The 27,663-nt window shown below is 46.1% G+C and overlaps 1 protein-coding gene across 1 annotated transcript; it reads left to right on the top strand.

Moving 5' to 3' along the window:
- The first annotated feature begins 1,242 nt into the window (after positions 1–1,242).
- Positions 1,243–26,746, top strand: EHHADH (enoyl-CoA hydratase and 3-hydroxyacyl CoA dehydrogenase). Its single transcript, XM_038146175.1, has 7 exons — positions 1,243–1,359; positions 7,757–7,860; positions 8,604–8,776; positions 10,350–10,461; positions 10,683–10,787; positions 16,787–17,128; positions 24,220–26,746. Exons 1-7 carry the CDS (start codon positions 1,289–1,291, stop codon positions 25,488–25,490), a joined length of 2,178 nt encoding a protein of 725 aa, XP_038002103.1. The 5' UTR covers positions 1,243–1,288; the 3' UTR covers positions 25,491–26,746.
- Positions 26,747–27,663: the final 917 nt, after the last annotated feature.

Here is a 27,663-nt window from a genome sequence, read left to right on the forward strand (position 1 = left end):
AGGTTATATAAAAGCAGCAATAAAGGTTGCTTCTAGTGAAGGACCTTTCTATACATGTACATCAATTTCTAAAATTGTGTACACCTGTTCCAGAGCAGGGAAAGAGCTGTAGCCATTCTGCCCAGGGACTGACTTTTAAAGGCCAAGAGACATAAAGGGGAGATTATAGAGACATAAATAAGAATATAACAATGGATAGATAAGAATCTTCTCTGTCCCTTAAATAACATTGTAGAACAACAGATACATGTTGTAGCATTAGAAACTATGTTTCCCCCCCACTTCTCAGCTCTTTTTACAGTGGCATTATTGCACTGAGCCGAGAGGCTGGTGTGAAGCCATGCCCGAGAGGACCAGGGGGACAGAGCTTGACTGGGAGCACACATGAAATCCCAGTATTGTCCCAGAATAGGTTCTTTCACCCCATGTACGAGATGCCAATCCAACACTGAGTCAGGGTATTTGATTTATTTACATTGCTGCACAGAAAGGAGGCTGGGTGGCAAATCCACAAAGCCAGCACAACTATCAAAACTTTCCATTATTTATACATTTTAGCAAATGAAGGTATTGATGTTCATTGGCTGCAAGTTACATCATTCTCTTACTTAGTACTCTATCTTCTACTGATTAATGATTCTCTCATTTCTCATGCTAACTAGCCCAGTATTTCTCTTCTTTTGGGTCAGTGGTTTCTTGGGTCAGTGGTCTGTGAGTCATTGGTCATGACCTGCCCCTGCCAGAATTACCTTTTACCCAGCTGGGGCTGATTTCAGCACAGTGCTGGGTTGGCTTTATCAGTGTCTTCCTTATTTTGGGAGCTCTGCCAAATGTCCTTGTGGCCTCTTAAGTTCTGCATTGTGTGTGCCCACTCTCAGTGGCACATCACACACATCCTTCCCAAGCGCTGTCAATGTTCCCCCCTAGGACTGAGATCACTGAAACATGCGGAGCCCCAGACCTTAACCAGGCAATTCTACCCTAAAAGGAATTGCTCTTCCCAACACCTGGGCATCACCTAGAGCTTGTGAGCTGCTGTTTCACAGATTAAATCTCCTTTCCTGTTGATTGGGCTTGAAACTTACAAAGATCAAACATTATTGAACATCCTTTCTTAAGAAAAAATTCCACGTTCTGCATTTTGCCCCCCAGCAGAGGCGGCTCTCTGCAGGCCGGGGCCCGGGGCCAGCCCCGCGGTGACCGGGCGGTGAGGGCGGGCTGCGGGCGGGGCGCGGCGGGGGCTGGCCCGGGGACGGCGGGGACACGGGGACACAGCGGAGCGCTCGGCATGGCGCAGTACGCGAGGGGCTCGGCCGTGGCCGTCATCCGGCTCCGCAACCCGCCGGTGAACGCGCTCAGGTACCGCCGGCAGCCGCGGGCAGCGCGGGGCTGGGGCCCCCGTGTGAGCGGGTGGGGGATTCTCCGAGCTCCTTCCTTTTCACCTCGCTCCCTCTCTCCGAGCCCGAGTGAGGCCCCCTCCGGTCCCGGAGCAGGGCGGCCCCTGAGAGCCTCAGCCGGGACTTCTACACCGCCCTGTACTCGCAGGAGCTCTGGCGGCTCCTTCAGAGATAGCTTGGATCTCGCTTTGCAAACAACATGCTGAACTTTGCCATAGCTTCTGCTCTCTCTTACAATTTCTAGTTGGGGGTTTCACAGGAGAGGTACCAGGCTCAGCAGACCGTACTTTCTGCCATCTCCCCTGGAGGGTGTTTAAAAACTTTTTGCCTATTTCTCATCACCTTCCAGTCTTTAAAGATCATGACACCGCTTCAGCAAGACACAGCACAGCAGCGTTAGCTCAGCCCGGAGTGCTTTCAGTGCTGTTTGGTACAAGTCAATCCTCAGATTTCCTGGTCTGATTGCCTGCCCCACACTGCTCAGTGCTTGCCTGGCGAATCACTGCACTACCCAAGTGTGCACAGGGAGGAGGGCAAAGGGCTCTGTGGATAGGAGGCGTGGTTCAGCAAGCAGAGCTGGCACCAGGAGTAAACTCAGCCAGGGCTATGAGAAAACAGTTCATTTAGCCTTTAAAAACGATTAAGGAATTGACCTCTAAATACTGGTCTTGGTCAAAAAGGGCCCTGTGCAATCTCAAACACAAGCCAGTGAAAAACAAAGTCAAACACCAATCTGTGGGAGCCTCTGAAATTTTAGTTTTTCATGTGTCTCGAAAAGGACTTAGGTGCTTTTGGCTTTACATTAGTTGTGGGGTTTAGTTCCTTTAGTTCTGAGTAGCACATGAACCCTTTCTAAGCAGCTGTAGTTGTTCAGTAACAGTGACCACAGTGTCTATTCAGTCTGTATTCACAAGCCAAAAATAGCCCCTTTGCTGTTGTGCTTGATTTACAAATGAGAAAGTTTGATAAAAAGAAGCTCATAGAGACATGGAAGAGCACGAAAAGGGGATAAAACCTGATGTTCTCATACTGTAGAAAAGCTACATTGTAAGCTGGCACTGCTCACTCTTCTGTTGCAACTTGTTTAGAAGTTCAATAAGAACATTTTCACATGCTCAGGCAATTACCATGAGAAACTTGGAGTGACTTGATGAGTTTAGATGAACCACACATGTAAGACTCCCAGAACTGTATGGTGTAAGATATCCTTTCGCCCCCATGTCCCCAAGAGCAGTCTAAGAAAACTTCCAGGCTGTGCTCACAATAAACTTTCAATCCTTACCATGAAAAATACAAAATACAGACCTAAAGAATCATAGAATCCCTGAGGTTGAAAAGACCTTTAAAATCACTGAGTCCAACCATCAGCAGTAACAGACATGTGCTTAAAGAACCTTAACTCCTCTCTTGTGAGAAGTCCTGGAGAAAACCCAAAGTCACCTCTGCCTTAGAACAGCAGCAGCACAACAGCTCCTTCAGAGCAGATCTCTCCCTTCACTGCCCTTTGCTCCTGGCCCTGCAGTGCCTCACAGCAAGATGCAGTTCTGGTACACCAAGGGAGACAGACTGTGTGGTCCTGTCCCTCAGCCCCGCAGCAAAGAAGGAAGATCCTGGCAGACTTCAGATCCATTAAACTGCAACTTGAGACACGTCTGTGGTCTTTGGTGGCGTGGCAGGGCAATACCTGTTTTAAAATAGGTCCATAATTCTCACACCCGTGCCATCAGGTAGGTGTTAGCGGAGATGTGACTCCAGCTAGGAAAGGTAGAGCACACTCTGATCCCTGGGTGCTTCTCCTGCTCCTGCACATTTCTCTACTGGACCACAGGGAGCGGGTTTGTTAGTGCTGTTGGAAATGTCTGACTGCACAGGTGATAAGAGGCAGTGAAAGTTACAGCCAGGAGCAATCCTTTAAATTTCATTTCACAGCAGGCACAAGTGCTTTTTAAGACTGGTGAAGTTTTGCTGCTGTGCTCCGGCCTCCCCTACCTCTCCCCATTATCCATTTCCCCCCTCCTGGGCCATCACACCGGCCATTAGCACTTTAGAAGCCGCTGGTGGGCAGGAATTTGCTTTCTGTCTGACATCACTCTCTGCTGGTACCTTGGGGCATTCCTGAGAAATGTGTACTGACTTGAGAGTCTGGCAGAAAATTTGGTTCCCACACAGACTCCCCTTTAAGCTAATCACTCTCTCCACCAGCAGAGGTGGCATCTGCCAGATTTGATTTGTTTGGAGGGTTTTTTCCTGGTTTGCAGAAGTTTAGTGTTCAGAGATCTGCATCTACAAGACCGTGGCATTGAGAGAAGGGATTGAGATATGCAAAGAACTGGGAATTTGGGAGAACAGAAAGACAAAACTTACAACAGGAAGGACTGACTACCCTTTCTCAGCAGAGGCAGGCTGCTGGCGCTGGGAACTAGAAGGACTTAAAGCAGTATTTCAACATTTGAGCTGACAAGGACAGAAAAGCTCCAGGGAGGATAGGGGAGGCCATGCAGTAGGGCAGCTTATGTGTGGGATTCTATGAAGTATGACAGCATAACAGGTTTGATTGGGAAAGGCTCTCCCTGGCTGCCAGGATTGTGCTTCTGACCCTGACCACCTTAAAAATCAGAAAATGTAAAGGAATGAGAGAAGCTGCAGCTTCAGACAGCGATGAGGGGAGAGTGTGATTACCCATGGATCAGCACCTCATCAGGATGAGATACAGAGAGAAAATTCTGGGATTAATTAGCATCTGCTTCCTAAAACAACTATTCTAAAATTCCACCCAAAAGATGCCATTCTGGCACTGGCCTTAATTTCTGTGCAGAACTGTTCAAGCTGTATTAGCAACCTGGCACACAACAGTGTGTGACAGTAACTACTACACAGCTGGATCTGACACTGAAGCAAGGGAGAGCAGAGCAGGTAACTCCAGCACACAAGTCCTCAATTTCAAGTAGGGGATTATGTAATACCCAGGAGTTAGTTCAAAGAAAAACACTGCAGGAAGCTATCCAAAGGAAAAGGAGCTTGTGACAATGGGAGAGCCTGGATTGTTGCTGTTCAGGTTTGGGATTTGCAGGTTTTTAAAGTATTTTAGAAGCTGAGAAAAATACAAAGGAAAAGGACCAGACCTGCAGGTTTCCCATAAACAACATTTTCCACTGTTGGATTTGAGTATCACTTCTTTAAATGTGACTAAGTAAATTATTCCCTTATATTACTTTTTTTTTTAATGAAATAAATTCACATTCACAAACTCCAGCTAAAATGTGAAATAATTTAGGTAAATAGTAAAACTCTGTTACAAATCCAGCACCTCACAGTCACTGCTATGAGTTCCACAAATTAAAAACAACCTGGTATTGTAATCTCCAAGAACATTCTCTTGCTCTGGTGTGCACCTACTCTTGAACATCTCCTCTTTTGAGTTCCTGAAACACTGAATCACCTTGGCAGAATCACTTTTCCTGCAGTCCAAATAGAACCCATGGTGGAACTGACTGCGTGGCATGGGATGCAGTCCTGGAAAGCAGGGAGGGAATTTTTACATTGTTACTGCTAAATGAATAACAGTGTCACAGTAATGAAATACTTACGAAAATTACAGTGACTTTTTGTTTCTTTAATGCTCTAGCAGTTTGAAGCTGGGATTCTCCTGAGTACTTTTATAATTCTACTGTCATATATTTTATTATGATTCTTTAATTGAAAATTACATCTTTTACTGCCAGTTATAACGTGTGAGTGACAAAGCAGTGCAGTCTGTCTGTTGGACTGTGACATATCCAAGGCAAACTTATCACTCCATCTTAGGAAAACAAGAAACTGCAAAAATTCTGATTTTTCTTCCTTTTTATCCCACAAAAATTCCAATTGGGAATTTATAAGTTATATGGAAATAGAAAAGATATTTTTGCAAGTACCAATTTAAATTATTCACTGCCATGAACAGCCCTGTTGGGTTAATAAAGGTGAGGCAAGGATCAAACTGTGATTTTGTGGCAGCCTTGATGACTAGTTTTTATTTTGGTAGTAGTATGTTGTTGTAAGTGCTGAGGGCTTGGAACTGATTTCCTCCATAGAGCCCTGAACCTTCCCATTTGCTGCAGACAGCCCTTCTAGCTGGGCATTTTGCATCTGCCTGGAACAGACACAGAAATACTGATTGCTTCTTGTCTGCTCCTGATGGAATTGTGCCATTTGTCTATACAATAGTTGCAAATTAGTAACTTCACATTTGTTTGGATCATGGAACATATTTTTTCTCCCTCTTTGCACCATGATTTGTAGAGTGTAATGGCATTTCCTAATGGCTTTCCCTGCAATCTCCCAGCCCCTGGGTGATTTTGGTATTGCTGTGGCCTGGCTCTTCACTGATGCACAAACAGAACTCAAAGAGCAGCAAGCATTGGGTGCAGCCTGTGGGTGCTCCTCAAAGAGCAGCAACCACAGATATGCCAAGAGGAGGGAGATCAACCACAATTTTTTAACATATTTAAACACGTCTAGTGTATAAAATTTGGAAAGGTTTTCATATTCTGCTATGTGGACCTACATGCAGTGGGAGGGACCTTTACTGACTCGCCTCACAGTTTTACTTGGACATGGCCAAATTATTCTCATTTTAAGTTTCAGCCTTCAGAACCATTACTAACATCAGACTTCAGAGTTGTCTTTGATGTCTGCGCGGGGCAATTGGTACATAACTGGCTGTTCTCTCTCCAAAAATAACACTTCTCCCAGCCTCTGGCTGTCAGGTCTCAGAGCTCCCACTGACCCTTCTGTGTCAGAAGGTCCACATCCTTATACAGGCAGCAGATGGTCCTGGAGACCCTCTTAGACAGCCCTCCTCAGCCGAGAGCCCTGATGTTAGACTTTGCCAATGGCTTGTCTTTTTTTTTTTTTTTTTTTTTTTTTTGGAGGAGGAGGAGGAGGAGGAGGAATATGCAGAGGTTGGCTGGGATTCCCTCACACAGCTGGCTTACTTGGAGCTCCCTGGGCTCACAGGTTTTCCCTTTGCAGACTATGGATTCCCACATGAATTCTGCAAGCATTGCTCTGTAAAAATGTCTGTACACAAGAGTACAATTATGTGGTTTTCATCTACTTCATGACCAGCTTCCTTTTTAGATGAAATGCCCTCTAACACATAGCACAACATGCACAAGCTGACTATGCCTCAGGCCTTTCGATTAGCTCTGTGTAATTAACACTGCTCCTCTCCACTGGGCATCAGCAGAGTTCTGCTCCCTTTTCCTCAGCACCAAGCTCACATGTGGAGCTGGGCCCAGGGTTTGGAGAAGGTCTAGGAAGGAAAGCTGGTTTTATAAAGGACTGGGCAAGTGTGGAGGATACTTCTTGGATATTCCTCCAGCCTTCAGCTGCTTGTGGCTCAGATCTTCTGTATCAGAGGCATCTCTACCCAGAATAGTCTCTGACAAACAATATCAGTATATGTGTATAGCAGTACCTTTTAGTATCTAAATTATATATACATCAAATTTGTATTAATATTTCTATTCCTGAAGTGTTAATACTTCTATTTTTACCTACTATAGCTATTGTTACCACCTTCTAAAGCAGACTAGGTTCTCCAAGTCCATCCATACAAACACATGAATTGGCTTTAAAGAGGCAAATGCAAAGTGGACATTCAGTTGGGTCAGACTTTTTAAATATCTGATTTAAAAAAAAAACACTATTTATGCTTCTACAGATCCATTTTGAAATTCTTCATTAATTCTTTGCTGGCCACATTTACTGCTAGTGTCTGCAGAGCTACCTATTCAGATGAGTCAAGACATGTTCAGTGTAGTGTTTCATGCCCAAATTCCCTTTGACAGGATCCCACACCAGTTTAAGTCCAGACCTATGTGCAGATCTTCACAAGATGAAAGCATTATTAACATCAGCAGAGCCTGTGTCAGGTGTTTGGAAGATAACTTTTTTATCCCTAGAGCTCCTTTCAAAAAGTTCTTATATTGTCAGTGGTTTAGCATTAATTACTTCTAAATTATGCTAAACTGTTTTCTTGAAAATCTGAATGTTTAATTCATAAAGACATCTTCAAAAGAACATTTCCCTGTGCTGCTTGTTGTGGAAACAGCAGAGTCATAGCCTGAAGATGAGTCTGCAGGCAGTGACTGACAGGTCAGCAGTCAGCCTGCTGGGTTTGGGTGCTTGTCCTTGGAGTAAGAGGGAGACTAAGGACAGGATTCACCTGGAGAGGCTGTGGCAGCAGCCAGGCATGGGGACTGCCTGTTGGACGTGGTGCTCAGTTTCACTGGGCTGCTCAGTGTTCTTGACACACACCTCTTGGAAGGGGGACGTATTTGATGGCTACTCACTGAATCTCTATTTTATTTCAGTCTGGCAGTTCTCCAGGCTTTAGAGGATGGGCTGAAGAAAGCAGATGCTGATCCCTCAGTGAAAGCTGTTATGATTTGTGGTGAAAATGGGAAATTCAGTGCAGGTAAGACATCAAACACAGGCTGAACAAAAGATGAAACACTCTCCACCTATCATATCTGAAGATTCTCTGCCTCATCACAGTGCTGACAGAAGTCCTGATTTGGCTGGAAATGGCCACAAGAGAGGGTGCTTTGTCTATTTTGCTGTGCCACAATTGACATGGGGCACATGGCAAGCTGGACCTTGAAAAAGGCCAGAAGTAAACTGGTCTGTTCATTCTGGAATGAGGGACAGCTGCTCAACTCCATAACACCCTGGTGTTTCCTCAGTCTCTATAGCTTGGTTTATGTAAAATCTCTGGACCATTTACTGGTCTAGTGTATGGAATGTACCTGGGGTGAGGCAGTGGTGAACAACAGATCTCCAGTAGAAGAAGCCTGAAAAGCTAGGGAATTTCTGTGGAGTTCTGCATTGCTTGTTTGTAGTAACTTGCACTTAACTTCCAGGCTCAATATCACACCAAGAATGTTTGCAAGTTTCTGCAGCGACTGCATGATCCTTACAGTTACTCTGTATTTTTGTACTCAGCCTTCCTCGGAGCTCTGTGGACAGGATCAAAGATCCAGGGTTCCTTGAAGGTGATCCCAAAAGGGGGTGATTTCTGTTAACCACTCTCCTGCCAGCAGCTCGCTCTGCAAGGGCTTGGGCACCTGTGAGCAGCTGTGTCCAGTGGCACAGAATGAAGGATTCTTCCAGGCACCGCCTCGCCCACTAATTCCTGCTAATCTTTTGGTGCTCCCCCAGGAGCTGACATCCGAGGATTTTCCTCTCCGAAGAGATTTGGAGGTGCCCTGGGCCCCCTCGTGTCTCTCATCGAAAGCAGCGAGAAGCCGGTGGTGGCGGCCATCGAAGGCGTCGCTTTGGGAGGAGGCCTGGAGGTGGCGCTGGGCTGTCACTACCGCGTTGCACACGTGAAGGTAACACCGCCTGCGGGCCAGAGGGGCTGCTGGAGGCATCGGGAGCCAGGTGCAGATGGCACGAGCAGAGGGACAGGGTGCCTTTCCTGGGACCCTCTTCCCAGAGGAGAGTGGCTTTATAGCTATAGGATACAAGTCTGTGTGCTCAGACATTCTTCACCTACACCACCACCCTTGACATCTTTCCTAAGCCTTACTAACTAACTAATTTCAAGTAATTTCTAAATATAAAGTAACTAGTAGGATAAGATGGCTGTGTAGAAACTCCAGTAACCAAATGTTAATTTGCCCTAGGTCTCTTTATCTATATTCTGATGCAGACAGCTGTATCTTACTGACTCATGCAGCGTGACTTTCTCTTATTTATTTTTTTCCCCAGCCTTGTGAATTTTGCACTTCTTTCTGCTCATGGCCTAGTTTCTACAGGCAGTTGAAACTCAGCTAGCATGGAGCATTTATGGTTATATTCCTCATGAGCTCTGGGTCCCCAAGGAGCACTTTGACCAAGAGACAGCTTGAAGAGTCCTCAGGAATGATCTGGGCTTTTTCCTTCAATCCCCTCCTTCAAGGTTCAGGAATGCTGAACCACCTTGAGCAGTACCTGTCTCCTTGTACAGACTCCTCACTGACAGGGCCATCCCCTCACTTCTGCAGTGAGTCACTTTCTCTGTGGCAGTGTGGGTTGCTGTAACAGCATAAAGAGATACTCCACATCATCCTCTGTGCCACCTAAGGTGAGGGACGTGGAATCACAGGATCATTAAGGTTGGAAAAGACCTCCAAGATCACTAAGTCCAACCTTTGACCAATTACCACCATGCCCACTAAACCACATCATGAAGTGCCATGACTACTGGAACTACAAGTAGTGGTCTAAAATCTCTTAGAAGGTCAATAGAAAATGTACAAACTGTTTTTTAAAAGCAACAAAATCTAGATAAATCTTTAAAGAGAAGACCTCCATACACTTCCTGCTGCCCCTGGCTTATCTGCCATGACTCTACCAGATATCAAATGCACCGAGAGACATTTGAAGGAAGACTAGGGAAGAGTTCATTGGGGTTCAAAGCCAGGTTAGATGGGGGTCTGAGCAACCTGGTGTAGGGGAAGGTGTCCCTGCCCATGGCAGGTAGTGAAATAAGATGGTTTTAAGTTTCCTTCCAACTCTTTGGTAAACTTGCAAGAATTAGAGTAGGGAGATGAAAGTTAATCCAGCGTGCCCTCCAACAGTTGGTAACAATTACTTGAAAGCATAATTACAGAGGTGTCAATCTAGGGAATGCTGTTGGCCCTACAGCTGTCCCCCAGTGGTGTACTAGTGGTGCACACAAATCATCTGAAAGGTCATGTTTTCCTTGTGCATTTGTACAGGAATCCTTCAAATGGTCAAGTGGGTTTTTTTTCTTAAATATTTTATGTAGCAAAAAGCAAGGATGAGGTTTCTATGTAGAAATTCTGAGGCTTCCTAGAGGACCAATGTGACTCACATCTGCTCGTCTTTCCTCTATTTTGCTCAGTTTGCAATTACCACTCTTTCTGATCAGATTTTTTGTTTAATTTTACTGCATTTTAGGCTCGGATGGGTTTGCCAGAGGTCACCATAGGGTTACTTCCAGGTGCTGAAGGCACTCAGCGACTCCCCAGACTGATTGGAGTCCCGGCTGCTCTGGATATGATCACTACAGGTAAGTGCTGGGTCTGTATAGGAGAACATGGCATTGAGTCATACCAGCTTGATCTAAAAACCAGGAATCTTTTACCTGTGTAGCTTCTTGGGTTGTAATTCTACTTGCTTCCACCCATGAGGGGCTAATTACCAGCTGCACAAGTCATTTGATCAGATGGAAAAGAACAAAATTGCCCATCAGGCTCCACTGCAGTCACCTTATTTCTCTTTTTATGGCAGGAAAACACATTCCAGCAACTGAAGCACTGAAGCTGGGCTTGGTTGATGAAATTGTGGAAGAAAACACCATTGAGGCAGCAATCCGTTTGGCAAACAAAGTGATTGGTGAGGAACAAATTGTAGCAGTACCAGGAAATAATTGGTGATGTTTCTGGGCTGAAAAGAGTCAGACAAAAGCCCACCAGTTTGTCCTAATTTATATGCTCCATTCTTGAGTTTTGGCATCCATATAAGATAGAATTAATTGCAGAATTTGTTTCCTGTTGTCTGAAGTGAAAAAATCAGATGCTGGAAAGCTGCAGAAATTCAAGTGAGATTGAGAGAACAGATATATATCAAGTTCTCCTACTTTTTAATTGTATATCCAAACTCAGATGCTCCTCTGGGATGCTGCACTCCCCAGGTTTTGGGGAGTAAGTGCTCTATCCATATATAGTTCTGGATTCCAGCTGGCATTGCACGCATTCTGGTTGTACCATCCATAATGGCTGAGCAAAAATAACTTTCTCCCTGTAGTGAAGGGGCTGGCACACCCTCTGCTCAATTTAATGACCCATGGTCTGTAAGTGACTCTGTCCCTAGTCCTTTGGGAGCCATATACAAAAAATAGCCTGTGCAGATGGGAGGGATGAGGAGAGAAATTTTTTTTCCCCCATCTTAGAAACAAGAGAATCAAATTTGTTGGAGTTAACTTAATAAGAGGAACATTCCTCGTACAGCATGAGGAGCATTGCCTTTGGACAAAACAGGACATTTCTCCACTACTGACCTTGTACCTTTGGAACCTGACCACTGGATTTCATCTGGGGCTCTGTCACAATGAGCTGAATGCAGGAAAGCAAAAAGCCCTTCCTGCTTTGATCACATGGCCTGTACAGGCAATGCTGTCCAAGCTGGGATGTTGGTTTTGCTCCTCCAGTTCTCTTCACTACACACAAGGTCCCTTCTCTGTGCTAGAAGCTGAGGCAGCCTAAGCTTTGTCCTAGATGACAGTGCACTATATTTTAAGGTGCTTCAAAGAATTGACTGTTCTTAAATATGAGTGTCTTGTATACTTTCCCATGCCTTGAGATGTACCAGACAGGCACCAAGGTAACCTTTGGCTGGGTTTTCCATAGCAGATGCCCATCCTTCTCACTGTATTCATCCCACAGTATGTTAGAGCTTCGTTTTCTAGTGCAGAATCAATGACATAAGCAGTCCTCTTTTCTCTTTCCTTTATGTCATCAGACTAAATATAATTCTTTAGCAAGAGATGGGTGATGGACTTCACTGCTGCTTCTAAGAAAAACAAAGGTACTTCGGTTCACTGAGTTTGTCTGTTTTGAATGAGAATTCTGTTTCTCCATCTGTTGGGAGAGCAGTGAAATATTACCACTCTTCTAGGCAAATTAACCCAACAAACAGTGCTCCCTGTGATGTACCCTCTGGGCTCTGAATGATGCTTTGCACAAGATCTATGCCAGTACTGATGACAGCAGCAGCAGCGTGTCATGAAATGAGTAATGGATACATTGCTGGAACTGGCAAACCTGAAAACATTCTGGATTTCAACAAATGCTGTGTGCAATCAGGTGAAGTTTAGATATTTGCATGCTTGTTTCTTCCCTGACAGACATTGTGCAGTGGCTGACTGTTGTGAAAGCCAGCTTGGCCTTACAGGAGACCCTCAGAAAGGAAGCATTGACCACACTATTTCTCTGGGTAACTTCCTCTCTGGAGCTTATGTCCACTACCAATACTGGCAAAATCCTGTTCTTTAGCTTCATCTTCTTTGGAAATTGTAGCTACCAATGTGTGGTTGGTTTTGGGTGGTTTTTGAGTTGTATAAGCATACAAGGATGCTGGCTGAAGGTCCAGCAGGTAGCCTGCCCCAGTCTTACTCATTATTAGATTTTCACGCTGTTTATTGCTGGTTTGAGTTATCCCAGCAAAAATGAGTAATGTCATTGACGGTGTTTCACATCGCACTATATATCAACTCCCACAGAACTTTAAAAATGCTTTCAGACTCTTTCCAACAGCTTTACTGGCATTTAAAGTACATTTTTTAACAGTGAAAACACTGGTGAGCCAGCTAATCTACTTCTTTCGGGCTTGAAAAATTTCTCATTAGACCCCGCAGAAGACCATGACAACTTTTGATGCACCATTTACCCTCAGGTTATCTAATTATTTGAAAGATTGGTGTACCCAGGGCCTGTATGTTTCTTTTGAGTCATTCCTTGCTTTGGCCTTTGCCTAAAGTTAATAAATTTCCTGTCCTACAAAGGCAAGGCAGCGCTTTCATTTTTCTCCATCAAGCACTAACAGGGCTGCAGAGGAGATGACAGTCTTGTATAGCTGGCCTGGAGTTTGTTCACATGGAGTTCTGCTTTCAGTGAATGCTTTTCAGATAATCTTAAATCCAAAGAGAACATACCAAAAAAATGCCATCACAAAATTCCACTGGCTTTGTGTGGCAGGCAGCATTTTGTTTCTGATGAGACTTTTTTTTTTTAAAACATGAAGCCACCACTGCTGACTTCTTACAGAGCAATCTGGCTAAATAACTGGTTTTGTCACCACTGGAATTTCTATTCCTGGGAAGGCTGTACTGCAAGATAACTCTCAAAGAATCAATTCAGAAATCATTTTCTTCTAAAGCTTTTTCAGTGCCAGAGCTGCAGTATCTCATGGCAAGAGATCAGTCTCAAATGACTGCCTTACTGTATCAGGGGTCCTTGATTACTGTTGTGATATACAGCTGACAGAGCTACTTTTATGGCATGTTGGGACAGCATTCTCATCCATACATTTTTATGGGTTGTTCCTAATGAAGAACACCTTCAAAAGAAGCTCTGAAACAGTAAGTGGGTGTAGGAATACACAGAGGCAATTACTGATTCCAAGTCAGATTTTTCATTGAAAACCAGTATTTATGTATTGCAGATAGGAAGCAAGAATAATTCCCTGACCTCTCAGGCAAACTGACTTCTCCAGGCTAAAGAAATATCTTCACTTCTGAAGTCATTTTTTAAAAGGACTAGACAGGAGCTAAATCCTTGGGGACAAGGAGAACGTCCTTTCATTAGATGTGCTTGACAATCACTGCAGTAATCCAAAGCTGCATTTCAGGCTTTTCCCAGTTGATGGCATCACAAAATTGACAAATGGCTGGAACTGCTGGTGACACGCAGCAGCTTGCACGTCATCCTGCCCACTTCTTGATGGCCTGCTCTGGTCTTCCTCAGCTGGAGGAGAAATTGGCTCCTGGCCTCCACACAGCAGACTTTGAAACTCTCCGTATACACCCCTTGTTTTTCTGACCCCATCTGCAGATTGACCTCAGAGCAGAGCAGTACCAATGCCTTGCACCAAAGAGGCGAGGAAAACCAGAGCAATTTGGAGTAGCTCGAGTCCTTCAGGTATTAATCTGTGGGGAAAGATGATGAGTTTCTGCCTGTAAGCTACTGGGAGTTGCTGCAGGGGAAGCAGTTGTTCCTTCTGAGGCTCATCAAAGCTAGGGGTGGAACAGATGCTGCTGGTGGGTAATTGCATCCTTCAAATGGAGGCTGGAGGAAAGGCCTTCCTTTAGAGCTGCAAGGCCTTTCCATGAGCCATCTCTGCCAAGATGCACAATATCAAGACATTTTAATTTCTCCCCAGGGCTCAAGGTTCGGCTGACACCTTCCTTAGACAGAGCCTAGCCAAGTGTCCCTTGGACACAAACAGAGTTTGTGAAAGATCTGACACGGCCTGGAATTGTCTCTGGCAGCCTGAGGGGCAGAAGCAGGACTCAGCTTTATTCCTCAAAAATTCACAAGCAGTTCCCCGCATGAGGAAGAACATTAGGCTGGCCCTGTCTCTTGCATGTGCCATCTCATAGTGTCCCAAGGGTTTACAACTCTAGGATGGTATTTCTTTCTTTAAATAACATAATATTTGATACTGCCTACATAAGTGGTGCATTTGCTGATAGAAATTTTATAGACTTGATCTGCCCTTTGTGCCCTCTGGACTACAAACCTGGAAAACCAAGCAGGAGTCTGTGTTAGCTCCTGTGTGTGGATGATGCTTTTCCTGCAGCACTGATGTCTGGTACTGTTCATCATCTTCCTGCTGCTTTGCTTTCAGAAATCAAGCTGCAGGTGTCCCACACTGGTCTCTTCTTCCCAATTGGATTCTGATAATTCTTTCCTGATCATAAACATGTCCTTTATTTTTATTAGCATTGCAGAAGCTAAGATACTGCACAGAGGTGCTGTAGAAAACATATTTAGTTTGCAGCTAAAAAAGAGTTTTACTACAGGACCCTGAGGTTTTCTTTTTTTTAATCTGAGGAACTGTCTCCTGTCCCCCATCACTATTTGTGCTTACAGTACTATTTGCTGTCTGAAGACCAAGCTTAAAGGCTTCAGTGGTATTCCTTTTTTACCAGCCATTTCTACTGAATGTCATATGAAGTCCCTTGATCTGCCCAATCTTCCAGCCATCAGATCAACTTTCTGGGACAAGCCTGAGCTTTCCTCTTGTAATGGAATATAACCCACTATTTAAGTCCTAAATAAAGAACTGCAGATAAAGACTATTTCTGGGTTAAAAACTTAGGGGAAAAAAATTATTCCAAAATAAAGGAACATTATCCTGACTAAATCCTGCAATACTGGCTGATACAAATTATATCCACTGTCAATGTGAAAACATTTTTATGAACTCTGATTACAAGGGAAGCTACTTACTCAGTGAGTGTTCATCTTTTTGTGCTCAATAAGAGGCTTAATTAAAAACCTGAGCTCTGAAGACCTTTAGTTACAAGAAATCAGTGTATTAACTCATCCTGGAAACTTGTGTTTCAGTTTCTCCTTAGCATTGCTCAGTCTTGGAGGAAGAGCTAGAGTCAGGACGTGTATCTCAGGCAGCCATGCCTGCAGTACTGCCATTATTCCTGCTCTTCAGTATCCCCTGTAGGATTTCCTGAGTATTCTGCTGATGTGTTGGCACTTCCCTAGCTCAGACAATGGGAAGAGAAAGGGGAGCCAGATGCAATATGCTGCCTTGGAAGGAAGTGTACCCCCATGGCAGAGCTCATCTAAGAGGCCAGAGCAATGGGACACTGTCCCCAGAGAGCTTCAGCATAAGGTTCTCAACCCACCACCTGACTTTGGTGGCACTCCTGGCTGCCTCTGGGAACAGCACTAGCAATCCATGCAGTGCCATGCTGCAGTTAATGGTTGGGCTATGGCTGTGATGACAGCAGGGTCTTTGTGAGAATGCGGCAGTATCAAGGGGATACCTCCCAAATTGCTGAGCTTGTTCCTCCCTGGTCTTTACTGAACAAGCTGCCTTTAGAGCAGAGGAGCACCCGAGTATGGCCAGGCTCTGTACTTATGAAGAAGACAAAGAATTTTGGCATCTGAACCATAACTATGTTCTCTCAATTAAAATCCTTTCTAGGTATCACCATAGCAACCTCTGTCTGTAATAAACTTCACATATTTGTGTGGCTGCTTGATTCATCACTTGCTGACACAAACATGAACTCTCCCATTTGCTGCCAAACTCATGCTGAGTGAGATCTCCTTTTGGTTAGACCCAATGTGACTTGAGGGGCTCCTTCAGTCAGGGAAGAAGTCAGGGTGTGTTTTCCACTCTCTTCTCAATGTCTGGGCAGGTCTGTGGCTGGAATGCCTCTGGCTAGTGTCAACTGGGTCCTGAATACTAAACAATACTGGAGGAAAGCTTCATTACTGAAGCCTATAGAAAGATCCATATGAAAGTGGCAGCTAGGACTGTAGAGGGAGAGAACTGGAAAGTCAGGGCACTCTGAAGCTGAGAAAAGGAAGGAGAGAATTACTTATTTGAAAATAAAGTCTTACTTTTTTTTGAAGTCTGAGAAGGGACTTGAAAAATCGTAATTGTCAGAGCAAACAGAAATAAGGAGAAATGTCAGAAGCTTTAGTTCTAGACCCAGCTCGCTGTGCCATGCAAGCCCTAATGCAGGGAGTCTGAGAAGAGGAGGCAGACTGCCATCCCAGCCCGCGGAAAAGGGTCTGGAAGTGTGGAAAGACTACATCTGAAAAGATGTGAATGCTTTGTTCTATAACTCCATTTCTCTCCCCCAGGTCAGCCTCTGGGACCCCGCAGGCTCAGCCTTAAGCCGGTTCCCAAGCTGCCCAACACGGAAGCGTTTCTGCGCGAAGCTCTTGTGAAGGTGAAGAAGCAGGCGCGGGGGTGCCTGGCTCCGGAGCTGTGCTTGCAGGCCGTGCGAGCCGCCACCGAGAGGCCCTTTGCCGAGGGCGTGCGGCGGGAGCGGGAGCTGTTCCGGGTGCTGCTGACCTCGGGGCAGGCCCAGGCGCTGCAGTACGCCTTCTTCGCAGAGAGAGCCGTGCGCAGGTGGGCGACCCGCAGCGGAGCCTCCTGGAGCAGCGCTGCCCCGCAGCCCGTGCGCAAGGCCGCCGTCATAGGTAAGGACAGCGAACTGCCGGGACGGGCACCGGGCACAGCCAGCAGCTCCCTGGGAGTGCCCAGCAGTCACTCACACCCATCACACCCACCGGTACTCCACACCCACTGGTGAAGCTGTCACTGCGCTGGGAAGCTCCAAATTCAGATGGCAACCCACATGCCACTAGATCAGCACCTGAAGTCTCCTCTTCCTTTGGAAGAATAGCTTTCTCTCACTTCAGAGACAGCTTCGTGTGTGGACCATAAGCAGTCTGCTCCCTTTTAAACACCTAGACCTGGTTTTGCTTCGTGCTAGAAGCAGATCTGTAGGAAATTCTCCTCCTCCTGGTCTAGTTCTGTACTGCAAGTGCATGTGCACAGAGTCACTCAGGGATATATTAATACAAAAATGTTTTGACAGCTGTATTTTAAGAAGATTTCATCTCACTGGGATCCACTCCTGCCATTTTGTAGCCCAGCAAGATAATGCCTTCATTAATTTTTTATAAGAGCAATTTAAATAAAACCTTCAATGCACTGCTGAGATTAAAAAAAATATATCTTTCAGCTCTAGCTGTTGATAGTAGCACTCAAAAATGGTTAGACAAGTAATGGAGCACTTGGAAAACATCCATTCTGTTTCAAGGAAATCTCACCAGATCAACACTGCTTTTTTTTCTGGGTGCTTCTCAGGGCTCTTGAGCTGTCTGACAACTCATTTTAGGCCATAGAGAATTTTTTGGAAGTTCTCTTCATTAGCTACCATGCCATATTTTTAATTGAAATGTTTTTTTAAATATGAGTCTACAAACCCTGTGAGAAGGATCTGTGGCTGTTAAAACATTCAGGTAAAGAGGCATTAATTGTTACCAGATTTGTTCTATGACTTGAAGAGCATACAAGTGTGGACACACACTTTTGTCAGTCCCATGCAGGTCATTCCTGCAGTGTGTGCTTTGACAGGAGGGCCCGTGTTGGAGTTTGGGGGAATGACCAGGTGACCAGGAGGGACATTCTCTGCTCTGTGCTGCTAAACCATGCCAGAACAACACACTTGCAAAGACCTAATCACAGTGACAGTTTAGCCAGAAGGGCTGTTAGAGCTGAGCTGCCTATTTTGGGGCTGTAACTGAGCTAGAGGGAATTCTGAGGACAAATGCAACCTCTATTTGAAAGTTTCTAGTAGAAACATCATCTGTACTTTATTTCCAAGCAGAATTGGCTGGGCTGCATGTCTCTTCCATTGGATTAAGTATTTGCAACTCCTTTCTGGACAGATTTCTGAATTATGGTCTGAAATTGCCCCAACCTCACCTCCAGGTTTCAGTATTTTCATAGATGCATAGACAAGCAAGTTAACTCCTCCCTCTGCAGAACAAATAAACTAAGTGTTTGATACTTCTGCTGCAAAGCACAATCTGTCACGCTCTGGTCATTTGATTTACCCTTTCACAAATTTTTCAACGTTTCATAAATTGTGCATAGTCAAAGTGGGAACAGCATTCCAGGAATAATTACACCCTAGCCAGGTACCAAGATGTTTCTTCCTTGCTCCTGCTTAGCATGCCCAGGGTAACAGACAACCTTGGTATTAGCCACATTCAACACATCCAGTTAATTATCTACTGTCAGGGAGCAGCTGCACCCCAGGGATGGGGAGCCAATGACAAGAACAGGGGGCAGAACCACAGAATCCTTGAGGCAGGAAAGCACCTCCGAGTATCATCTTGTCCAACATTTCTCCTCACATGGGGTCACCTAGAGCCACTTGCTCAGGACCATGTCCAAACAGCTCTTGAACATCTCCAAGGATGGGGGATGTTCCACAACTTCCCCGGGCAACCTGTGCCAGTGCTCAGTCAGCCCTATGCTAAAAAGAATTGTTTCCTTTTGTTCAGCTGGAACTCCCATGTTTCAGCTTGTGCCCATGACCTCTGGTTTTATCACCAGGGGCCATTTGAGCCTGGCTCCATCTCCTTTACCAGATATCTTTCTCTCAGGTGTTTAAATATACATGGGTGAGATCCCCCAAGACTTCTCTGTGCTGAAATCAACAGCTCCCTCAGCCCTTCCTCATGAGACATACTCATTATGTCTCATGACTTAATTATCTTATTTGCCCTTCCCTGAAGTCCAATCACTCCATATCATTCTTGTCCTGGGGAGCCCAGCAGTGGCCCCAGAACTCCAGCTATGGTCTTACCAGTGCCACACAGAGGGGCAGGACCACCTCCCTCAAGCTTCCAGCAAGACCCCTCCTGACTCAGCTCCAAAGACCATTGATGTGCTCTGCCACAAGGCCACATTGCTGCTCAGAGTCAACCTGGGGTCCATCAGCACTCCCAGACACTTTTCTGGGGAGCTGCTTTCCAGCAGCCAGCCCCACTATGCACCATTCCTCCCCATATACAGGATTTTACACTTCCCCATTCCTAAAGATCCTGCCCACCCATTTCTCCTTCTGGATGGCAGCACAACCTACTTTGCATCAAAATGTACAGTAGGGCAAGGCAGGCAGAGCAGGACCAGAGATGGTGGCCAGGAGCTACTGGAAGTACAGGTGAGCAAGCAAAGTTCCCAGGAGGATGCAGGTCCAAGGTAAAAGTGGGATGTCAGTCTGCAGGCTGAGGTCTGGATCAACAGTAACCATAGCCACAGTAAGCCACCAAAGCTTTTCCAAGAAAGCTTAAGAAGGGCGTACAAGCCCAGGTCTGAGCTTAAATGGGGCTCAGAGGCAATGGGCAGTACAGGTGGGTGGAAGTTCCAGATGTGGCTGATCAGGGACATTAAATCCCATCAGTGCACTCAGGGCCTTGACAATCATCCAGACTCCAGCCCTTGCTGAATCACTGCTCCCATTACACAGCCCCTGTATCCCACCAGTAGAGCTTGCTTTGCTTACACTCTTGTTTATGTCATACTTCATTTCGTGTGACATATCTTATCTTGGAGGGTCTTGATCACCTCCATTTAACCCTGAATCCCACACCAAAGTGTCACTGCTTTCTAGCCCTTCTTTCTGCATCTTGTGCTTTTTTTCCTTCCTCTGGAAGGTTTCCCTCCTATTTTGCCTTTTGATATAAGTGAAATTGTAAGTCCATTAGAGACAGGCAGAGAACATGCCAACACAATTGTATTTTTTTCTTTCAGGTTACTGAAACAAAAAGTAATTCTCCAGCCAGTACAATGCTCTACAATGTTTTGTAAACTTCCTGGTTTTGATCTGAAGTACATCCCTGCAGCACCAGAAATCAAAATCCTAGGGATGATTTTTGAGGGACTGACACTTTTTAAAATAGTGCTGCTCATCCATGCAAGTATTGAGTCTACCCTAGGTGACCCAGGGTCTCTCTATTTTCGCTGTAGAGAGGAGGTCACTCAGAGAAAGATGCTGCTTCAATTTAGGCTTCTCAGAAATCACGCAGACCCCACTTTCCCACAGACAGTGCTGTGCTGTTTCACACACTAAAACCATCTTGCACTATGCTGCTGCTTCCATCTCTTATTGCTGCATGGTGAGAAGCAACTGAGGAGATCATGTTGACTTTTTCATGTGGACTTTCCTTTGCTTTTGTTGTTCTGAACTCTTGGCTCCCACCTCTTTTCACTTTCTCTGGTTCCTCACCACCCAGAAAGAAGGTTCTTTTCTCTCTGTCCCTTGCAGCTGCATCTCCCCACAGCTCCCTGCTTGCCTGGAGTATCACATTATTTCTGCTTGAAACTGATACCCTGAAACAGAGAAAGCAGCAGCCCCAGTCTACAGCAGCTCGTTACTGCCAATTGCTTATTGTTGTTTTTATCAGGAAAACTGGAACAGTCCTTGCATATTTTTAGCAATCTGTAAAGAATTATTTCAATTGCCAGGCATTTTAATGTCCAAATATCCATTATAGTTCAGAGTGTTTTCCACAGATAGGTATTTCTGTAGTGTGTGAGTGTACATGATCTGCCTTGTACATATTTCAAGTGCTTTTGTTTTGAAATTTGTATTTTAAAGTCCTTCAATTAATTTTGTATGATTTATTGTATTCTAAGTACCTCACGTGACAGATCAATAATTAACCATCATTATTCACTCAGCTTGCCCAGCAAATGGATTTGTCATACTCATATTTGGCCTGAAATTACATATGTACAAGTGTAGTTTTAATTATATGTCAAAGTTTCATTTCACAATAGAAGACCAGGAGCAGGATGGCTGGAACTATTCTTGCTCCTAAAGCAGATTTCAGTCATTTTTGGAAAGATGTGCCTTGGACATGAGACTAGACCCCTGCATGGAAGAGGAGAAGATAGGGTTTTTTCCTGGTTTGGGGGAAGGGAGAACACTGTTGAGTAAGAAAATTCAACATGCAGCAGAAATTTTGGAGCAGTTCCTCACCATGTTTCAGTCTGTGTGATCTGAGCTGAGCATGAGACCTCTCCCTTCCTCTTTCTTCCACAGCTTTCTACACATGTAAGGCCTAATGATCCCCTGCCATTTTTTTCTGCTCTAACATATTCTTCCCCAAGATCACTTGGCTTTCTGAATTGCAAAAGAGGAGTTCTCAGAAATGCCTCTTTTGCTGCTGGATAGCCAAAGCTCTCCTTAGTTTTATAGCCCAATTTTAGGAAATATTTCCAGGGGAATCATGCTGTGCAAGCTCTAATGTGACAAACCCCTTGGGGCTTTCATTACTCTCTCTGCCAGCTTCATTAAACATCATTTCAGACAGGCCATTGCAGAGTTCTGTAGGAAGTTGAGAGACAGCTTTTCTAGGTCAGAAACAAGCTTGGCAAGCTCATATCTATAAGTCTGTTCCTGTGGCCCAGAAAGTGTAGTACTACAATCACGTGTGCCTGTCTCTCATGGGATGGCTAAAACCTACATGGAGTACTCATGATGAAAACAACCAGGGGAATCACCTGCCATCACTGCAGAGCTTCCCTGGGAAAGAAGCTTGGGGAACATCTGCTCATAAAAGAGGTTTTGGTTTAGGAAAAGGCAGTGTGGAAAATTAGGAAAAGTTCATATGGCAAGAGAACCACTAAGATTGCAGTCACAAGACTGAAGCTGGGAGGATCAGGAGTGCATAAGACCCAGGGTGTGTGGAGAACTTGGAAATTCTGAAAAGAAACCCCAGGCCTCCATGGTGGGAAGGAAGAGATTTCAAGAGGGAGCCATGTGGGACTGCAAACACTTCAGCTTGATGTCTAAAGAGAGCCTGACAGATGGGGCTGGGTTTAGGGGGTGAGCTACCTCCTGCACTGCAGGAAGAAAGCACTTTATGTGGCTCACCAAAGCCAGGGAAAACCTGTCCCTAACTGTACCTGCTCCTGCATCAAAGGCTCTGGAGGGTGAGCACAGTGGGAGGAGCTACTCACGTTCAGGTTTTTTCAGCCAGCAAACCATAGACACTGAATTAGTAAGAGTTGATTCATGTTATTCTAGATTTATTTTCAAATTAGTTTTCAGTAGAACTTGATTATGAAATAGCAAATCTAATTTCCTTGAAAGGAACTTCAGCATTTGCTCGGGAGTGTAATGATGGCTTGTAAGCAGGCTGCCAGCTAGTGATGCCAGTAAAAACCATCTTCTGGTGGCTAAGCAGGGAATGTTTGAAATGTCTTGTGTGCACACAAGCTGAAGGTGGGCAGAACTAAACCAAGAGTGTGTAGCATGCAGGAAAAACATCCTACCTTGTCTGACCTTGGTTGCTGGAACTTGTTTAAATGATTACATCATTTCAGCTCTTTTTTACAAAGCTGATTTAGACAAAATTTTTAATCCCCTTGTTTCTGTTTATTTGTTTAGCCGACTTTCATTTGTAAACCTGAGATTAAAAAAATCATTTTTACAGAATTATAACAAACCTATACTTTGTCTGGTTGCTGCTATATTTAGGATATTAATAATCCTCCCATTCAGAGACTTCGCACTTACAAAGCTGGTAAAATTGTGCTGACCTTCCCTTGCTAGTTTGTATTAATATTGTTGGAAAAGCCTCCACCATAGGAGAGCAGGATCAGTGGTGTGGGTTGTGTGTCACAGGAAAGTGCAGCTTCCTTTAATGTCACAGAGGACAGAGCTGGTTAACGGGATCAAGCCAGTGATCTCTACACTGGTATTCCTGGGAGTAGCACATTTAAGGACCTTGGAGGAAAAAATTACAGTGTGGATGGATTCTCAGTTACAGGAATTCTGGGCAAGAGCTTTAACTGTGTGGTTGGACAAGGAAGACTGACTTTGAGAATCTCCAGAAGTTAGGAATGGCCTGTGTTGGAGGGCTTGAAGAGTTCCTGGTGGGCAGAGATAGCTGACAGAAAGTGAACAGCAGGCAAAGGGCTACTGATGTGGCAGCGTGATTTAAAAGGAGAGAGAAGATGCTGAAATGTAGATTAAGAACACTGCACTGGTTCCATCCCGTTTGACCAGGCACTGAGAGACGCAGGAGGCCTTAGAGACAAAGTTTAGAGCAGATCAGCATCCAAGCCTTTACAGAAATAGCAGCTGAATTTTTTCACTTCAAAGATCATGCAATGAAGTGCAGAGGGAGAAAAGGAGGGAGACAAAGAGGAAGCTTGGAAGGACGAGGGAGAAACCATCTCTCTGAACTTTGCCAGTGTCAAAATCTCTGGGGGAGTGTATCTGCTCAATGCCCATAACAGACCATCTCGCAGGAACAGCGAGGCACTGATACCCTCAGGGTGAAATCTTGCTTTGAACCTGCCTGCAGAAGGTCATAACAGGGTTGCAGATGCAACTCAGAGCTTCTGTCTTTGATCCCCAGGTTCTCACTTCTCAATGATCCTGGTTTCCATAGGTGTAAAGCTTTGCAGAGATAAGACACGAATCACATGATTTGTGCACACTGGGTGAATCCCACTGGCACTTTGTAAGCTTGTGAGGGTACTAACTTGCCCTTGTGCTACCCCTTTTCAAACATTTAGGCTCACTGAAAGAGCAGATTCACCTTCCTTTTCCCCAGTCTTCAATATCTGTTTTCTATGTGCGCACTACTTGTTTTCAAGAGACCTCCACTTTTTATCCTGGAGATACAAAGGAAATGCTACTTTCAAGAGATTAATTTTCTATTCATAATCTTTGATTCTATCTTACTTTTATCCCTAGGGCTGGGAACAATGGGCCGAGGCATTGTGACTTCTCTGGTTAAGGCCAACATACCTTTGGTAGCCCTGGAGCAGGATCTGGAGTATCTCAACAAGGGAAGAAAAGCTGTGATGTTCCTTTTGGAACGGGAGGCTATGAAAATGGAAGGGGGTGCCCAGATCCTGGATTTCCATAACCCTGCACGTCTCCAGTTCACTGTGGACTTTGATCTGTTGCGTGATGTAGACCTAGTCATCGAGGCTGTGTTTGAGAACATGGCGCTGAAGAAGGAAATATTCCACAAGCTGTCAAAGATCTGCAAGCCGGGAGCCTTGCTGTGTACAAACACATCAGCCCTGAACATCGACGAAATAGCTTCTGCCACAAGCCGCCCACAGCAGGTCATTGGCACCCACTTCTTCTCCCCTGCCCACGTGATGAGGCTGCTGGAAATCATCTATGGCCGTCACACGTCCCCCACCGCCATTGCCACTGCCATGCAGCTGGCCAAAGCCCTGAAAAAAGTGGGGGTGGTGGTAGGAAATTGTTTTGGGTTTGTTGGGAATCGCATGATGTTTCCGTACGTCCAACAGGCGGTTTTCCTTTTAGAGGAAGGAAGCAGACCAGAGGCAGTAGATCAGGTTCTTGAAGATTTTGGGTTTAAGATAGGCCCCTTCCGCATGTCTGACCTGGCCGGGCTGGATGTGGGCTGGAGGTCTCGGCAGGACCAGGGCCTGACTGGGCCGTCCCTCCCTGCAGGCACGCCGGCCCGGCAGCGGCACGGCCAGCGCTACAGCCCCCTGCCAGACCTCCTGTGCGAGCAGGGCCGCTTCGGCCAGAAAACCGGCAAGGGCTGGTACCAGTACGAGAAGGCCGGCGGCAGGACAGCCACGCCAGACCCATGGCTCCTCAACTTCCTGTCCCAGTACAGAGACACCCATGGCATCAAGACCCGCTTCATAGACCAGGAGGAAATCCTGGAGCGGTGTTTGTTTTCCCTCATCAACGAGGGGTTTGCCATCCTGGCTGAGGGAATAGCATCAGGCCCAGAGCACCTGGATGTCATTTACATCAATGGCTACGGGTGGCCGAAGCACAGGGGCGGCCCCATGTTCTACGCCTCCACCGTGGGGCTCCCCCGCGTCCTGGCTAAACTGCAGAAATACTCCGAGGCCCACCCTGATGTGCCTGGGCTACGGCCCAGTGCCTTTCTGCAAAAGCTGGTGGCTGTGGGGAACCCCCCCCTCAAGGAGTGGATGTCCTACCTCAGCCAGCAGAGCTCCAAGCTGTGATTCCTCTGATGGAGGCTGATCTCTTGAAATCGGTGCTTCAATTGCACTGCCTCTTCCAATAAAACCCCAAGTGCTACAGGCCCATAAACAAAGCCGCGGGCCTTCCGAGACCTTTGCAGGGAATCATCTTTGCCGATAATTGATCTCAGTCCCCCACTTGCTGCAGGTCACCACTGCCTTCATCCAGCCTTCTCTCTCAGCCCCAGCCTCACACACTGCTGTGTAAAGGCCTGTCTCATTTGGCACTGCCTGCAGGTCATCACAGCTGTACTCCTCTTCTAGTCTGTCTTTGGGGAAGGCAGGGAGCAGCATTTACACCCCACCATGCAAATCATGGTTGGAGCCAAGAAAATTAGGATCACAGTCCAATCAAGATCTGCTGGATTTACCAAATCCTGTCTTCAACCTATTTCTCAGTTTGTTTCAGTTCTTGCCTGTGCAGCCACCTCCCCTCAATTCCCTGGCTCTTCTGCAGCCAGCCAACTGGAGCCTGCTCCCTTCCTGCTGCTGGGGGACAGATGGCACAAGGGTGCAGCAGCTTTCAGAGGTAAAGTCAAATGAAGTAGGGAGAGCAGGTCTGGGCAGAGAGCAAGGGGCAGTCTCTTGCTGTCCCCTGGTACTGCCTTTTCTCCCTGCTGCAGTGGATGCTTGAATAAATGCCAGGAAAGCCACAAAAGCATCAGCCTGACTAACCTGTCCTGTGGTGTTGGCTCATGGCTGGCTTTCTGCATCCAGACTCCATCCTCTGTTGCCATTATCCCCACCTGGCTTTGTCCAAGCAGAAACATCTTCTGGCATCCCTTCAGTGTGGAAATGTGTTGCCATCACTCCCTGGATCTTGCTTGACTACAGCTACCAGGTCTTGGGGCCCAACAGGCTCTAATTGACCAGCTTGACACATGGCCTGGCACTGACCAGGTTTTCCCATGATCAGAGGGTGCTCTGGGAAGGGCATGGCACTAGAGCTGTGCAGGCAGGGACACTGCTTGCAGGCAGGCAGGGAGGTGGCAGATCTCTAGCAAAGGGCAGAGCAGAGTGAGAGGGAGCCAAACTAACTCCAGGCTTGATGCTTTGGGACAGTCTCCCGTTTCACATGTCTAGTGAATGTTTTTTCCAGTCTGGTGTGGGGAATAGGTTGGTCTGTATTCCCTTCTCAGGCACACTGAATGTTCAACTTTTGATTTTAATTTAATAAAACTGCTTTGATTATCTAATGACAGATTATATAGTGTCACGTGAGAGAGTGGGAAAAAATGCAAATGTGCTTGGTTTTTGTTTTTTCCCCATCCCTTCTTTACAGGATGGAATTAGATAATTTCCCTGTTTCTGGAGGAGTTTGTGTTTGAAAAGGGTGCTTTCCTCTTTTGTCTAAATACATTTTATTTTGCCCTTTGTCTACTCCTGTCCACCAAAATTGAGGACATGAAACCCATGAGGAGTTATAAGCCAACCCAAGTGCCTGGTTCCAGGGAGGGCTTTTCTCTGGGACTGGAGAAGGAGTCACTCTAGGCCCAACAAACTGGGGCAGTTTGCCCCAGTCACTGATGTGCCACAGCTGAGAGCCATCCAGCTTGGCTCAGAGGTGAAGCACTACTTCCACACGAGCAAGCTCTGTGTGACACATTACACAACAACCCTGGCTGTGCTGGCAGCTGGTCTGTCATCCCCAGGACAGCTCTGGACACGATGCCCTGCCCGGGCTAACCTCCCTTCTACCGTGCCTTGTGCCGCGGTGCTCACCCGCACTGGGATCAGCTGGGAAAGGGCAATTCCCTTGCAGCAAGAGGCTGTGGAGCAGAGGACGTGCCCTTCCTCTGGAACGGCAATGTTATCCCAGGATAACACCAGCTTCTGTCCTGGGACCAAAGTGCTTCTCGTCACCTGCAGCCCCGGTGTGCTGGTGCCTTTGATGGGTCTGTTTCCCTTATCAGGAATTGCTGAGAGCAGAGGTTGTTCACACCAGTAATGTCTCTCCTGACACAAGTTCATTTGCAGATTCGCATCGGCCAAAGCAGCCCAGCATCGATCGTTCTGTCTGCCTGACGTCCCCACAACCAGCGGTGACACTGCTGCCGCCGCGAGGTCGCATTCCCAGCTCCGGGAGGGCGGGGGCAGTGCGTAGGAGCTCTGGCCTCTGGCCCTCTCCGCTCCCGGCAGGGCAGAGCACACCCAA

The sequence above is a fragment of the Motacilla alba genome, chromosome 9, assembly GCF_015832195.1.
Source record: "Motacilla alba alba isolate MOTALB_02 chromosome 9, Motacilla_alba_V1.0_pri, whole genome shotgun sequence".
Taxonomy (NCBI): Eukaryota; Metazoa; Chordata; class Aves; order Passeriformes; family Motacillidae; genus Motacilla; species Motacilla alba.

What these genes read in the sequence shown, in the direction of transcription:
- EHHADH (XM_038146175.1), top strand. Translation starts at nt 1,289, where the DNA reads ATGGCGCAGTACGCGAGGGGCTCGGCCGTGGCCGTCATCCGGCTCCGC. An exon ending in AAATGGGAAATTCAGTGCAG is followed by an intron (nt 7,861 to 8,603) that starts GTAAGACATCAA and finishes GTGCTCCCCCAG; the next exon opens with GAGCTGACATCCGAGGATTT. An exon ending in ACCGCGTTGCACACGTGAAG is followed by an intron (nt 8,777 to 10,349) that starts GTAACACCGCCT and finishes ACTGCATTTTAG; the next exon opens with GCTCGGATGGGTTTGCCAGA.